The 15,681-nt window shown below is 43.5% G+C and overlaps 1 protein-coding gene across 1 annotated transcript in view; it reads left to right on the top strand.

Moving 5' to 3' along the window:
- The window catches only part of NTRK3 (neurotrophic receptor tyrosine kinase 3), a 371,594-nt gene that overhangs the window by 332,808 nt on the left and 23,105 nt on the right, over positions 1–15,681 (top strand). Inside the window, exon 17 of the mRNA XM_021680526.1 lies at positions 10,126–10,200. Within this exon, the coding sequence (XP_021536201.1) occupies positions 10,126–10,200 (75 nt within the window). The remainder of the gene's footprint in view (positions 1–10,125; positions 10,201–15,681) is intronic.

Raw genomic sequence — 15,681 nt, 5'->3', positions numbered from 1 at the left:
AGATAGATAGATAGATAGATAGATAGATAGATAGATAGATAGATAGACAGACACACATGGCCTTAGTTGAAGTGGAGAAACAATGGAGCCATGGCATTCTGCTCCCTCTGGCCTGCTCCCAGTCGTGGGGCTCTGGCAGCACTTTGTGGAGGAGCTTCCATGCCCTGCAGGGCTGAGCACTGAGACCCCTTCAGTAGGCTCCCCCATCAAGATTTAGGGCAGGTTTTATCTGTCCCAGCCACATGTAATAGTGACGTGAAGAAGAATGGCAAGCAGCAGGGAATCAGTGAATGAATAACTGGATTTGAATGAATAGCTGTTTCTCTGTGGCTCATCAGTTGACCACATAAGCCCAAACCAGCTAAAAGAGAAATGCTCAAACCAACTAAAAGAGATATGCTCATTTTACACATGCTGATTGTGGGACTCTGTGTTTGCAAAACAGCCTCTTAATGTTCTGCCTGGAAGGAAGAAGGTCTTCTGAGACCTTGCAGAGAAGGAAGCTTCCAGGGATTATTAGCCTCCATTTTATGGATGAGCCTCAGAAATGCTTGGTGATGTGTTCAAGACCCTGAGACTTCTCAATAGCAAAGTCAGTGTTAGAGCCTTATACCCGAGGATGAGGAATCCACTTTGAACATCTGCTGAGCTTTGTCTATGCTAGTTTATTTCCCCTTGTGCCACATCCCCTAGCCATTGAGAAGGTCTTTGTGCTGGGGACAGAATTCAATTCAATTCCCCGACTATGTGCAAGGATGAATAGAATGCAATCTGTGTTTCCAAGGAAATTAAAATTTCATAGGGAATATAAAGCAGGGATGAAAATGTGTAACTCTCCCACAGGCTAGAGGGAAAAAAAATCATACAAAAGGGTTACCAATTTCAAAAGCCCATTTAATCAGAGGGACAACTTGGGTCTTAAGGGGTGGGTGGGTAGTCAGTGGGTTGAATTTTAGGAAGGCATTCCTGTCAGAGCAGTAAGCATGAGCCAAGGCATAGAGGTAACTTGGAGGCAGGCAAACCGGGAGGGTGATCTGGAACAGCGTGTCACTCAACAGGCTAAAATGGCAGATGCATGGAAGATGCACAGAAGGAAATGTCTATAAAGGAAGGATGGGGCTGCTGTGGCAGGTCTAGAAAGGCTGGCTGTTCTGACATGGGTGCTGATGGGCCATCATGGAATGTGTGTCATCTATTTGAGTGTTAAGGGAGGCTGGGTGTGAGGACAAGTCATCAATGGCGTATAGGATAGACTGCAGGAACCCAGGAGCACTAAGGCATGAGGCAGCGAGGCCTTGTGCCCTGTGGTAGCAGCTGAGTATGTCATCAGTGGGGCCTGGGAAGGTCAACTGAAGGGCAGGACCTGGGGCACTCAAAGCTTCTTGCAGTTTGGGATCATAACTTTGAAAAAGAGTTAACAGTAACATCGTGGGTCAGGATGGATTTTTTATAAATGCATCTTTTAGGCCACCTCACCCAGTGTGCATCCCTTGAGTGTTAGAGTGTTAGAAACAGATGAACAAATGCCAAATCATTCCATTTTAAAGAAACATGAAGCTTGGAAGGAACCTTAAATGTCATCTGTTTCACCCCTATGGCCCCAGGCAGAACAGCATCAAAACCACCCCAGATAGATGGTTTGCTCACTCTATTCTGGTGCATCTCCCGGGATTCCACAGGTCCCCTCTTATTCCTTCCAGATGTGGTGAAGGGAAGTCATTATAAGTAAGAGATTTATCTTTTTTCTTTCTAATTTGTAATACCCTTTAGAAGTGGGATGTTCTCAGTTATGTCTAGACAGAATTCTACCTGCTGTAAGGTAAGTCTCTTTTATCCTCTATTCTTAGTGGAGATAAACATGGTTTAGACTACAAAACAGACATTATAACACCAGGAAAATGCTAAGCAGCTCACTGAAACCAATATAGCCTTGTCATAGATCATTGGGTGTATTTTGTTCATTGGGTGTATCTTGACTGGCGAAGAATCTGTGGAATATAGGTTTCTCCTTCCCTTACCCTGCCAAAAAATAACATCCTTTTCCTGAGTGCAGTTCCAGGTGCTCTCTCCCAAACTTGGTTTCATCTCCTTGTAATTCTGAAATCTGGTTGTTTTTTTTCCGTCCATGATGGTGGTGCGAGGTATGGGATGGGTGCTGTCATAGGCTTAACCTCCACAGGGACAGGTACTAGAACGTAAGATGGGGAGGTGCCCCATCAGAAAATTCTGAGCCCCACGAGGCGTGTTTACACTGGAGCTCGTCCTGAAGAAAGGAGAGGCAGAGGCCGTATCTGGAGGGCTAGTGAACCAGGTGTGGATTCCTTCCACTCCTCTCTGCTCCTGTGGTGGATGGGCTAGCCGGCCTATGTCACCTGACGATGGCCTCTATTTTAACAGACCCTGTTTGGGTTCCTGAAGTGTAAAAGGCCTTTTTTTCCCCCTGAGGCAAACTGAATACATAACATATAAAGATACATAAATTTCCATACAAATATCTTCTTTACCAGCTGTAATTAAGATATTTGCATGTAAAGAGAACAGTGTGTTCCCTTGACTTCCTCCTGGTAGGGAATTGTATTTTTCTCCTAATCCTCAAAACCCAAGGCTTTATGATCTGTTTGTGTCTATCCAGGAGGAGGAGGGGAAAGAAGAGGAGAAGAAGAGGCAGAGGACTGGGTCAATATAGCATCTGTACGGTGATTAACATAACATAATAAAACAAACAAACAAAAACTAGAGCATCTGAAATTTAGAATTTTAAACACAGTGTTTACTCCTGGTTGTTTTTGTTTTCAGGCCTAGCTCATTCCACAGGACAAAGTTGAGGTGAGGGTGGGGGAGAGCCCAATAGAAAGTGGGCTGAGCACCTGCTAATTCTGGAGTCAAGTAGAGAGATACGCCTTTGAATCCTGTAGCTTCTGCTTATGAGCTATGTGACCTTAGGAAATTTTCTTAAATGCTCTAAGCCTTAGATCCTCATCTGGAACAGAGAGGGAGAGAGAGAGAGAGAGGGAGAGAACAATTTCTTCTTTTAGGCAGATTAAATAAGATAATGTATGCAAATTGCCTGGTTCCTATTAGGCACTCAATAGATGGTAATTATCATTCTATGTAAGTGAATAAGGTAGAAATGATATATAAGAAATTTTAAATAATTTTGAATTACAAGCCAAGGTATTTCCTAGGACAGTCTTTGGTGCTGGATACTAAACTTGGGGGTGAGGAGAGCCTGGAGAGAACTCTGAGAAACAAGAAGCAAAGCCACTTCCTCTACTGGGACTGGTTTAGACATTTGGGTTTGTCTGTTGAAGCCCAGGAGGAAAGAGAAAGCATCTAGTTGGTCAAGGGAAGAGCTTCCCATTGTAGAATTGGCAGCTCCAATTAGAAGCTAACTTTTGATAACTGTAGACCATGAATTCTATGGTTGACAAAGGTCTCCAGAATTAGAGCCCATTCTCCAGGCCTCCTAAATGTGTGCCATCCCTTGTTGCCCCAAGGGAAGATGTTGGGGTCGTGTACACTAGAGCTTTGGGGGGTACAGGCAATATCTATAGAGAGAGATATAGATAAGATAGAGATAGAGATATTAGACAGAGATATATAGGCAATATATATAGATCTGTATAAGGCTGGTTTAAGTCTAGTCCTCCCTCCCTTCTCTCTCTTGTCATAAGCAGCAGGATGGTCACTGCTCACTATTGTGCATAACAAGAGATAATGGATAGACAAGAGCTGTTGAAGTGTTGGCTTGGGTACTACTGGTTTTATCACTGCCATCATCACCAGTGCCACCAATATAGTCTGCTTGGTAAATGGTCATGTACACTCTGGAAAAAAAAAAATGAGTCAAGTTCATCAACATCCCAAAGTTGATTGGCAGGGTTGGTCAGTATGCCATCTCTTGCACTCTGCCAATCATCATGACAACCTTGGCCACATTTTCCCCATAAAGTCAGGACAACCTTGGCCACCTTTTCCCCATTGAGCCTCTATAGCCAGGATGGACCTTTGATTTGTGGTCCAGTTTGTTCTTGAAGTTGATCATTTTCTTACCCAGTGGTTGTCAACCCCCAGCTTCCTGATCTTTGTATTTCCTTATTTATTCATGTCCTTGACTTATTTGGGTACACACATGTCCTATAGTTCTCCATACCCTAAATTTCCTTAAAAGCAAAGGTGTCTACTCTGTTTTTATGACACTGCTTAATAAAAGTACTTAATTAAAAATATATATAATCCTATGTCAAATGTTTATAATGGGTAAGGAATAATGGCCTAAGCATTTAATCCATTTTAAATGGATCCTTGTAAGTCCCCCTTGCAAAACACCAATAATCAGTGTGTGGGGACTCTGGGTAGATACATCTGGATCTGATTCCCTACCAAAGACCCAACCATCTGCTTATCAGTGAAGAGGGCTGAGGGGATGTCTCACAACAATTAAAACACCCATGAGACTACAGTTAACACCCAAAGGACAATATATAAATGCACACAGGGGGCCAGATTATTCAAAGGCTATATGATCAAAGCATTCACTCCCAGTAAGCCAGTTTGTGTGAGAAGCTTGATCATACTGAGAAGGTTGCTTAAAGGAGAAGTTAGAGCAAGAAAGTCAGACGAATCAAATTGTCAGTAGCATCCAGCTAAGAAAGACTGATCTACCCATTCCATTTGATAACAGAGACTCCTTGGCTTCCCAGTAGGTTCAGAAATACTCCAAGTCTTTTGCCCAAATCCACCCCACTCCCCGACCGAAGCTGGAAAGGGATAAACATTGCCACCATCCAATTCCATGTCTACTCCCTTTCCACGTCTCTATGACCAGCCAATATTCCTTCTCAAAGACATATTTTTTTTTCCTTTGCATCAGTCGGTGTACAATTGAGTCATGATGGCCTGAAAGCCACTCAAGCTCTTTCAGATGACCTTGGGCCTATATTCTTGTTTTCATCCGTTTTATGCTGATCTTAAAGAGACCATTGTATAGTCTTCATTTCTAAATAAGGAGGAGTCCCTTTACTGTTAGAGTAATGCTTTCCATGTTGCTAGATTTCCTTTATACCTAAAACAAGACTCGTTGCTTGCAAACCTAATTGCCTTGATACCAAGTATTATATGCTGCAGGGATGGCAAATAGATCTCAGGTACCAGTGCTGATTGCTCAGCATAGAGTGATAAAACAAGTTAGTGGTTGCATCTAGAGTCAGTGAAAAAGCATGTGGGATTAATTGGAGTTGTCTACCATGGGTATAGGAAAGGGAATTAGTGATACATATGTCATATTGTCCCAATCCTGGCATATCCCATCCCAATCAGTGCTCTCAATTCAAGGATTCTACTGGATCTTTAGTCATACTGAAACCTTAGCTTCTCAGAGTTGGAGGGATCTAATAAGGCAGTAGGTGTGAGTTTACTGAATGCATCTATCTGTGCTGAAGGATCGTGTACAGAGGGAGGACTTTGCCAGGTGGGCCTGAATTACTGGGACTAACTTATGTTTAGATGCCCAAGTTCACATAGATGAGACTAGAATCCCAATATCCTAAATTCTACTTGCTTTTTCTCACTCTTCCCTTAAATGTTTTTGTTGTTGTTGCTGGTGTTTTTTTTGTTTTTATGGTGGGCGTTATTTTTGTTTTTTTAAGACCTTATGCTGTTCTTGGTAGATCTGTTTCCACTCTGCCAAGATTTCTTTGTGGTCTAGATATAGCTTTTCCTCCCGGCTCTGTGCCACCTGCAACTTTTATCTATGTACCAGCAATTACTTTAAGCTTATTTTTAATTTGGGGGGATGTTGAATAGCTCAAGTTTGGGGTATGCTGCTGGAGTCCTGCTCCCAAGAGCTGTTGATCCAATTATCAGCATTCTTTGAATATAGTCCTTCCATGGTTATGACTCCAGCATTTTGGACTCTTCTCCTCCACACATTAACCTCTTTGTTCATAATTATTTCGTGAGAGTCCTTGATAAATTCCTGGGTAAAATTTGGGTGAGCAATCTATGCTGGCAGATTAGTGAAATCCTGGCTAGAAATAAACTTGGAGATCATCTTGTCAAACCCACTTATTTAATAGATGGGGACATTGAACCCCAGAGAGAGAGAGAGAGCAGGTGTCTCTCAAGTTCATACATCTATTTAGTGGTAGAGTCAAGGCAAGAATATTGGTGTCCCATCTCAGATCCAGGGCTTCTCTCTGATCATCATCGAAGTACTTGGAGGTCAGTTGGGCCAGGATTATCATTCCTACTTACAGACCAGTGAACTGAGGCTCAGAGAGGTTAATAAGTATTCTTCAGATTACACGAAAAATTAGGGCAGAGCAGAGTTGGTTTCAGTGCTCTGATTCATAGGTAAGGTTTTTTAAGGAATATGAGGTCATTTTTGAATAGAAGCTTTAAATAGTGTACTAGTACAGTAATGGTCTCTCTATGAGGTTAAGTAGACTTTACAGTTAGAAATGTGAACCTATAATAAGCCAGTTCCATGATTTTTTTCTAGTTGGGTTTGTGGCAAAGATATTTATTGAAGAGGAGGCAAACACTTGGGATGATTCAAAAAGCAAAGAGACTATAATTCAAGGAGTTCAGGGTCTCCAGGGTGGTAGTAAAACCAGCACCAGCAAGGTGATTTGGGCCAAGCATAGTCCCAAAACTACAACACGGATTGGGTGAAAATGAAGAGTAGGGAAGAGATGCCAAAAGCAAGGGAGATGGTTATCAGAGATGAGGAATGCTACCCTAGTACCTCTAAATATGTTGCAGGAAGTGATTTTTTTTTTTATATTTTTATTGTGAAAATGTATTCTCAAGAACATCTGTCAACACCTACTTGTTCATAGTAGCTCAGGATTTCTGAAATGGCAGGATCCAGGCCTTATTTCTCCAATCACATAACTCCATATCTGATATATGGTAGGTTTTCTGCAAATGTCTGTTAAGTGAAATAAACAAGGAGGCAGATACACCTCTTGGTGAATGACTGCACTGGGATGAAGCTCCAGAGCATTGCAGTTTGGGACAATCAGAAATCACAAAACCAGGTTTCATCCCATTCAGAGATGCTCCGGGGAATTGTCCTCCATCATTTTGGTCTGGTAAATGGGCTCGGCAACGTGTTCCCTTACCCACAGGTGTGGCAGGGCTAGAAAACTCTAGGGCAGTGAAGTGCAGTGCGCCAAACACTTACCTGTATCATGTGAAAATGGAACAGACCACCTGGTAAGATAATGGGTTCTTCATCCCCAGGGATTTTCCAAGAAATCCAGATGACCATATTTTAGAGATGTTATGGAGACACATGCATCAATCATGAGGTTACAGTAGATGACCTCAAAGTTTTGCTTTTTACCCAATTCTGAGATCCTGAGTCAACTCAATAATAGAAAATGCTTAGATAGATATAAAATGGGAAAGTCATTTAAAGAGCCATTATTATGCATGTGTAAGGAACTATGTCAAGTATATGTTTCTGTGATGCTAGGAAATATTTCATCCTCTTCATATCTACAAATTCACACGTCTGCTTTCTTTCTCACTTCCCTCACACCTCACCATCTGTCACCTGCCCTCTCTAGCCCACTGCTCTCTATGCCCGGGTCTGTCCCACTCTGAAACCTTGAAGCCAGGAGGTTCTCCCTTCTTGCTACTCTAAAATCCACCGTCTTTTCTACATTAAAGAAAAAAATCTTCATTTGACCTTTCTGCCCCTTCCAACTGACACGCGTCTCCTCAACTACTAAAATAGGTCGTTTTATCTTCTGTCTTAATTTTTGGGCTTCTGATCTCACCACTTCATTGACTCTAAATTTTTGGGGTCACTAATTATCTCATCTTGGCAAAATTCAAATGCCTTTCCTCTGAAAAGTCTAATCCTTTTCTGAACTATCTATTGAATGACATTATTAATAGCTGCCCATTCTTTCTCCACCCTCTCTCTGTTCCCTTGCTGTTTAACATCTTGTTCAGTGCCATCGTGATGCCTGGTTCCATGATGTATTCCCCATTCCAGCCATTCTTTACCTCATCCATTGGTTTCTCTTCTTTCTCTCCTTTAAAGTTCTGGTCCTGCTATTTTAGACATCTACTTTGGGAAACCTCACACACTCACATGCTTATAACGCCTTTTTGCTTTTAGGTAGGAGCTGGTTGGATTTACATTTTTAGCCTCCACCTCTTCTCTCTTTGATTGCTTAAGCTGTTAGCCTCCCCTGGAGAATTCACTGGTGGTTAAAACTTGCCTTGTTGGGGATAAAAGTCACCATGGCCACCTCCTGCTTCTCAAACAAACAACCTGTTGGCATCAGTGAAAACCCTCTTGGGACATTTCCCAAAGTTGAGTCATTTTTGAACCTGTCTCTTCATCACCTGTACCTGACTCCTTACCTGATCCTGCTCTACCTCTCTTTACTCCAACGTCCTTTGTCGGCAGGAACTGCCCTAGTCCACTCCCTAACCAGACCAGTTCTTGGATCGATGCTTGCGCCTTTAGACTCAGAGTCATCCTACCCATGCTCCTTAAACTCTCCATTATCCCAACTGCTTCTTTAAGAGATTTGAGTGAATCCTCATTTCCCAAAATGATAAATTTCTTACCTTGACCTCCAGGGCCCTCAGGCACTCTGTCATGCTGCTTCCTGACTGCTCCCACAAGAAGCCCCCTCCATGCCACCCCAGCCAGCCTGCCTCCCATTCTTCAATGGCACTTGCTCATTTCCAACGTTGCCTGAGACCTTCTGTATACATTTCCTAGGGCTGCTGTAACAAAGTACCACCAACTGGGTGGCTTAAACAACAGAAACTTATTTCCTCAGTTCTGGAGGCTAGATGTCTGAGACCAAGGTGTCAGCATGGTTGGTGTCTTCTGAGGCTTCTCTCCTTGACTTGTAGATGCTGTCTTCTCCCCATGTCTTTACATCCTTTACCTTCTGTGAATATCTGTGTACAAATTTCCCATTCTTGCAAGGACACCAGTCACATTGGATTAGTACTGGCCACATGACCTTGTTTTATCTTAATTACCTTTCCACATGCAGTCACATTTTGAGATACTAGGACTTAAGCATAATGAATTCTGGGAGGAACACCATTCAGCGCATAACATCTTCTCCTCTCAACTTACCATCTGTTCTTTCATCTCTGTCTTTGTTCTTTCTCTCTGTTCCTCACCATCATCAAAACCCAGTGGTCCCATTTCACTGTGCTCACTGGATGGTCTCCCCAGCATCACCTTATTGGTTTACACACATAGACGTGTTGCTTTGTGAACATGCTTCTTTGTTGGGTCCTTCTGATGTTTCTCTGCCTCTGGCTTGACTGAGAACAGGGACTATGTCTCTTGTCTTTTGAACAAGAGGTGCTTGAGAAATGCCATTGCTAAGTCACTGCATGTCCTTTCTCAAAGGCTGCCTAACATACCCACTTCTCTGAATTCTTAAGAGGCCTTTCAAAGGGAATGAGTTTTTCCCAAATGGTAATGGGGAACATACACACTGACTCTGTTGACAGCAAGAAGGAGGAGGGCTGAGGATCCACACAGATGACATCCAACTAGCTCACCTCCTTTCCATCAGACAGGCCAGGAAGGGCATCTGGGAAAGAAGCCCTGAAAGTAGTAGTGAATTCAGTGATTTTTCTGCTGGAAACAGAAGGACCAATATTCCCTCAGGAATTTTGGAGAGGTGCTAGTTCTTTGATTTAAGGGGCTGAAAATTCTGGATAAAACCCACTTCCTTTCAGAGTGGTAGTTGGCTGGGAGGCTCATCTTGTTGGAAGTAGAATTGAGCCCTTGGAGGGAATCCAGTTGGATCTTGGTAGAAAACCAAAAGAAAGACAGCTGGGCACCATGTACTAAGAGTGGTGTGATGGTGTGCCTGCTGAGCTGTGGGTAGCCTCTCTGGGTGGACTCCTGAGTGAGGACCATGTTGCTGGGTTGATGCTGTCAGCCTTTTCCCCTAGTGGTGTGAGAGGTGTTTGGAGGCTGTGGCCAGGAGAGACTCACCATTCACTTAAAGATACACCCACTCCCCTTCTCCTCCCTTCTTTCATCCTTCCATGCTTTCTTCCTCTGCCTTCATCCTTTCTTCTCTCTTCCCCTACCCTGCTCTCTCCTCCATTCACTGTCAGGAAGGGCCATGCCAGAAGGGCCCGATCAGCGTGTCATGGCAGCGGCAGAGACTAGCAGCACCGGCAGCTTCCACAGTGAGTCTGGATTTTGTTTCTGGGGCCAGGGGGCTGGGCAGGGCAGTCCACACACAGACTGACAGCTTGCAGACTTTGGAGAGGAACTTCCATGGGCTGGGGCTGCTGCCCTCCTCTCCTTCCCTGCCTCCCAGCAGAGGGGCAACTTCCATGGAAGTTTCCTGCCAAAGCCATTGATGTGCTTGGGATGTCTCATGGAGAGGAAGCATGGTGGGGGGGGGTGGAGGGGCCATAGTCTGCTAAAATTAGGGGCACATCTGGGAGAAGCACCGGAGTTCAAATGGCTGCCAAGGATTCTGTCCAAGCCTGCGTGTGTGGTGGAGGCTGGAGGCTCTGCATGGACGATGGTTTGGCTGCTTTCTTGCATTTCAGGAAGTATGACCTTGAGTTTTGAGTACATGTTGGGTGCCTACACTCCCTTTAAGGAAGTGAGAATGCCACATAGGCTCAAAGATCTGCAGAACCAGAGGTCTCCCTATTGACCTCAGATGAAGCTTATCGAACAAATTTGGTGATTAGGATAGTTATTACAGAGCTCCATGACTGAGTCATCTCTCTGAGTATTTTTTTTTACCATCGCCATGTTAATTTCTGTGGTAATTTCTGGCATGGAGATGGACATAATGTGGAATCAGTCAAAGTTCCATCTGTCTTGCCTTGATCATCAGACTGAATTGGATGGCTTCCTTCCACTTTTTCCCTAGGGGCTGTTTCCTTCTGTTTTGGGAATGGTCCACGTGGGAAAATAGAACCACAAAATTTACCTATCCTGCCTTAAAAATCTCACCCAGTCTAGGAGCCCACACGTCCATCTCGAAATGTTTTTCCGCAGGCCAGATGCTGTTTACAAATATTGACGGGTGTGATGTAGTTCATTTTGAAGTGAAAAACCTCCAGTCTCCAATACGTGATATTATCCTGATGCTGCATTCTTATGGGCAGGTGCATGGGGATGCTTTTCCAATTTCATTCATTTCTCCTGTGTTATGGTTACGGAGGTAAATTAGGCATAGCTTCCCAAGTTCTATCAGGATCACGTTTTTATAGGTATCTCATCTTGGCACTGTTACTAATAATGGCATTACAGTTTAGGATTATTCAACACTAACAGCTGTGTAGAATTTGGGTTTATCAGAATGAACATGTTTGCTAGCCTTGTGAGAATTTCAAAAGCAGGACCATTATAAGAGATTAATCAATCTCTTCTCATGCTTTTAAACATCATATATATTTCATTCACCTCAGGGTAATACTCTTGGTTTGAGGAGTTGACGGGTTTAATTAAAGTATCAAATTGGTCAAATTTATTAATTAAATTTAACAACTACTTATTATTAATCAACTCTGTATATTTGATTGTCTAAACTTGGACACCTCCGAGACTGAAAAAGGGAAGCTATTAATAATTAAATTGATACCACAGGCATAAACTGTTATCTTCCCTGGTAAATTGGGACAGAGAGTCACTCCATCCATGTATTGTGAGCTAGGGGATATAACTGTGATTAAAATAGGCAAAAATCTCTTCCCTTAATAAGGGAAATATAAAATAAAGTAGAATAGATAGTATGTAAGAGAATATTAGATCCCTAGAAGAAAAATAAAGCACAGAAGGAAAAAAGAAGTGTTTGATGGTAGTAATGGTGGTGGTGATGGTTGTGTGTGAGCGTGTGTCTATCTGTGTGTACTCGTGAGCAATTTTATACAGGGAGGTCAAAGCAATTGAGTTGCCTAAAGAATATAATGTATTTTAGTTTATTTAGTTAACTTAATTTAGCCAAGGAGGGCTTTCATGGCTTAGATAAAATTTTTCTGAAACAAGTCAGATCTAGACATTCTGAATCCAAAGCAAGAAATACAAAATTCAGAATGACAAAAATCGAGAAGGGAGAATCAAGTGGCCACGGCATTGGAAGCATACCTTGTTTGCTCAATAGTTAGGTTTCAGCTCCAACTGACATGACTGAGAGACTGTCAGAAAATGAGTGAGCCTGTGGACTTCTCTGCTTGGGGGACCATCTTGTAGAAAGCCCCTGAGTTTTTGACTTTCCCTGGCCATTCAGGACATCTTAAGGTCCTTTCTTCTTTCATCTGGTGTCCTCAGGGGTGGTCAGGGATGGCAGCTTACCTTTGCTGAGCACCTACACCAGACACTTTGCTAGGGACTTTGAGTAGGTTCATTTATTTAATTTATACTGTTCCCATGAAGAAGTTATCGTAGTGCCATTTTAGGGAGGAGAACACCAACATTTAAACCCAACACTGGAAAACAGTGGAACCAGAATTTAAGCCTAGGTGGCTTAAGTCTAAAATCCTGCCTTAACCAGTTAGTCTTAGCATTCACCCAAAGATACCCGTTGGCAGGAAGTGGGAGAAAGAAAGGAGAGGTAAGACTTCCTAGGTTACCCCCAAGGTCCTGCGAGTGGGCTTCTTTGCATGGCTGGATCAGAAGCAGTAGATATGTTGGGGTGGTTGTCGATGTCTTTGCTGATGGTGCATGAAGGTACAGCAACTTCTGCTGCTTCTCCGTGTGTCATTGTCATCAGGAATGGGGATAGGCATGGAAAATTTGGGGGGCATGAGAGCAAGTCTTCCTGCTGTGGCATCCATCCCAGGCAGAGGTGGAACTGGACTTCAGTGTGTCAGTGTTTCTGGGTTTCACGCACGTTGGAAGGAGGGACGATGCATGGGTCTGTGTGTAGATAATAGGGGTGGGGAGAATGCATGTGGAGGTCTGAGGCTGGATAAAGGTTTTCCAATAGGGGTTTGAATCAAGAGTTGAGTTTGAAGAGAATCCTAAATTTCCTGCCTGCCTTTGTGATTAGAATCCACAGACTGACCACATCCAGTCTTGGGACTGCTATTAGCAAGAAGCAGGATGTCTCTGGACCATATCTTATTATGGTTATACTTAACATCAATCTCACCGTGTAACCTTGTATTTATGTGTAATGAACATTTATATACTTCCCAGAAAAAAAAATTTAGGTAGCATCTTATTTATGCAGAAGCTCCTGGTAAGGATATGGCAAGCAAACCATCATTTATATGCACCCGAGAGAGCTGCTATAGCAAAGTGCAGAAGTATTTTGAGATGTCAATAACCCTCTCCAGTTTGCCTTTTATGCTAAAGGAGAGAGTATTTCCACTTGTAACACTGTTATTTTCTTGGACTTCTGTAATGTATTTATCCAAAGGTTTCAACAAATGTCAAGACAGTGTCTCTTTCAGTATCACGATATGTGTCATACAGATAGAGAGAAGTTATTACTCTGTCATTTACCAAGGGTTTTCTTCATCATCACAATGTCAGTGTCACTTAGGTATACACTCCAGGCATATGAATGTCTCTCACTGTGGTCTTCCAACTATTGGATTATGACTACTCCATCAAGTCTTGGTTTTTTACTGCTTATGGCCTGTTGTCTAGTTCCCCTCCATCACTTTGCTACTCAGGGCTACGGAGCAAAGCATTCATCTGCCTCCATGGGGGACTCTCCTCTGACTTAACCCACTGAGTCTTTTTGCCTTTATGGCAAAAACAAATGAGCAAGCAAACTACCTTTTCTTCTAGGATATTAACTCATCTCAACATCGTTTGGCTTCTCTCTTCTACACCTGTGCCCTGTGGAGTCCCAGTTGGGAACAGGGGTAAAGATTGGAAAAGTCTGGTTCTATTTCAAGCTGACAAGGCTATCCCTCCTTCCACTGCTTACAGAAGGCCCACCCTGCTTCTCACACATACAGGGTCTGTCAGAATTCTAGGAAGGGTTTAATTGCAGCTGGAAGGACAGTGCCCAGGCCTTCGACAGAAGTCTGTGAGAGCACATAGTCACAAGTATGCCCCAGTCCAGAGACCTCCTTGGAAACCTGGTTAGGGACACACCCTTTTGCACCAGAAGCCCAGGGGTGTATGTCTCTACCCAAATGAGCCCAGTTGTGCTGGGGAACCCTAGAACACTCACCTGTCTCTGCATGCCCAGGGCACACAACGGGAACTTTGGATGAGTGCGTGGTGGTGTGCTTCAGCTACCGCTGAGGTTGTAGGGGGCGATCAGGGTATAGCGAGGCATCCATGAGCTGGAGAGTGTTCTAACACACACTAGGACTTTGATAGTTTCACATCTCTGACCTTGCAGAATGTGATTTCCCAGCTTCCTGTTGCTCCCCGAGCCTTGCAATTAAAGATGGTTAAGATGGCCTCTGGGCTGAGCAGCCTAATACATTGTCCCGTGGGAGATGCCTTTTAATTATTCGATACCCATGTCCTTATAGGTTCAGGGAAATCAGCTGGTATTCCCAGGGCTAGTCCTTTGAGTTCTCACCTGGAGATTTATCCAGAGATAAGAACTCTGCCCTTTAAACGGTAATTAATTTTCAAACTTGTAGCTGCCTGAGCATTTTGCTCTCTGATGATCTGAAAATAGAGGTCTCCTATAAGAGCAAGCTCCCAGAACAGCAAGGACAAGAGTTTCCTGGAATGGGGTGGAGCTCAGGTCTTCCTGTGAAGGGGCTGAGGGATTCAGAGGGAAGAGAACAGTGAAGGAAGGGATTCCAGAGGTGCCATCTGGGACTGTTCATTAGGAAGGTCTCTCTAGTCTTTGTGATGGGATTCTGTATTCCTCACTTGGGACTTTATCTTCAAAGTTGGTCAAGTCTGTTTGCTTCTGCAATTCTTTTGGGACAAATGACTCATGAGAAACCCATTTGTCTGGAAGAATTGCAACAGGACCTCCTGTCTGGGGGTGCTGGAGGGGACCAGATCACATGAGTTCTGCTATCTCTATTGCCTGGGTCAGCTGGGTCTCTCTTGAGCATTAGCTGGTTCCTCTGATTTTTGTGGCTGCCTCCCATCCTGGCACTTGTGGTTAACCTTAATGGAAAGTAGATGTCTAATGTAACCTCCAGCCCAATGCTCTGGGCTGAAGAAGCCGGTGTGTGGGCGGATGCAGCCATGCAAGGAAAGCTTTCAGTACAAGTGCTGGTCTCTGAGCCATGTGTTTGTAAGCTGTGTCCTTGTAATTCTTTATGGCTGGTGAAACCCGGGTATGGGGTGCCACCATACAGGGTGGGAAAGGAGAAAAGGTCATTCTGTGGATGAGAGCAGGCATGTTGCTGTGGGCAGTTGGTTTCTATCTGGGCCTCTGGGATCTCTCTCGAGTCTTTCTTCTTAGGTTCATTTCTAGAAATAGACATTTTATTCCTAGGGATAGAGACTAAATTGAGAGTCGAATTTTCCAGCGTTATATCAAGATTCTTTCAGCTGCAAGTGACAGAAACCTCATTCAATCTATCCTAAGCTAAAAGGCAATATATTGTGTTCATAATCACAGAATCCAGATTTAAGACTTATTTTTGGTGTGGCCTAATTCTAAGACTGGACTAAATCCCCAGGCTTCACATACATTGCTCTCTCTCTCTCCTTCCTTCCTCTCATCTCCACTCAACCTTCTTACCATCCCTCTTTCTCTCTGTCTTCCC

This window comes from Neomonachus schauinslandi, chromosome 9, assembly GCF_002201575.2.
Source record: "Neomonachus schauinslandi chromosome 9, ASM220157v2, whole genome shotgun sequence".
Classification (NCBI taxonomy): domain Eukaryota; kingdom Metazoa; phylum Chordata; class Mammalia; order Carnivora; family Phocidae; genus Neomonachus; species Neomonachus schauinslandi.
Note: the sequence above shows the minus strand (reverse complement) of the source record. Positions and strands in the feature narration are given on the sequence as shown.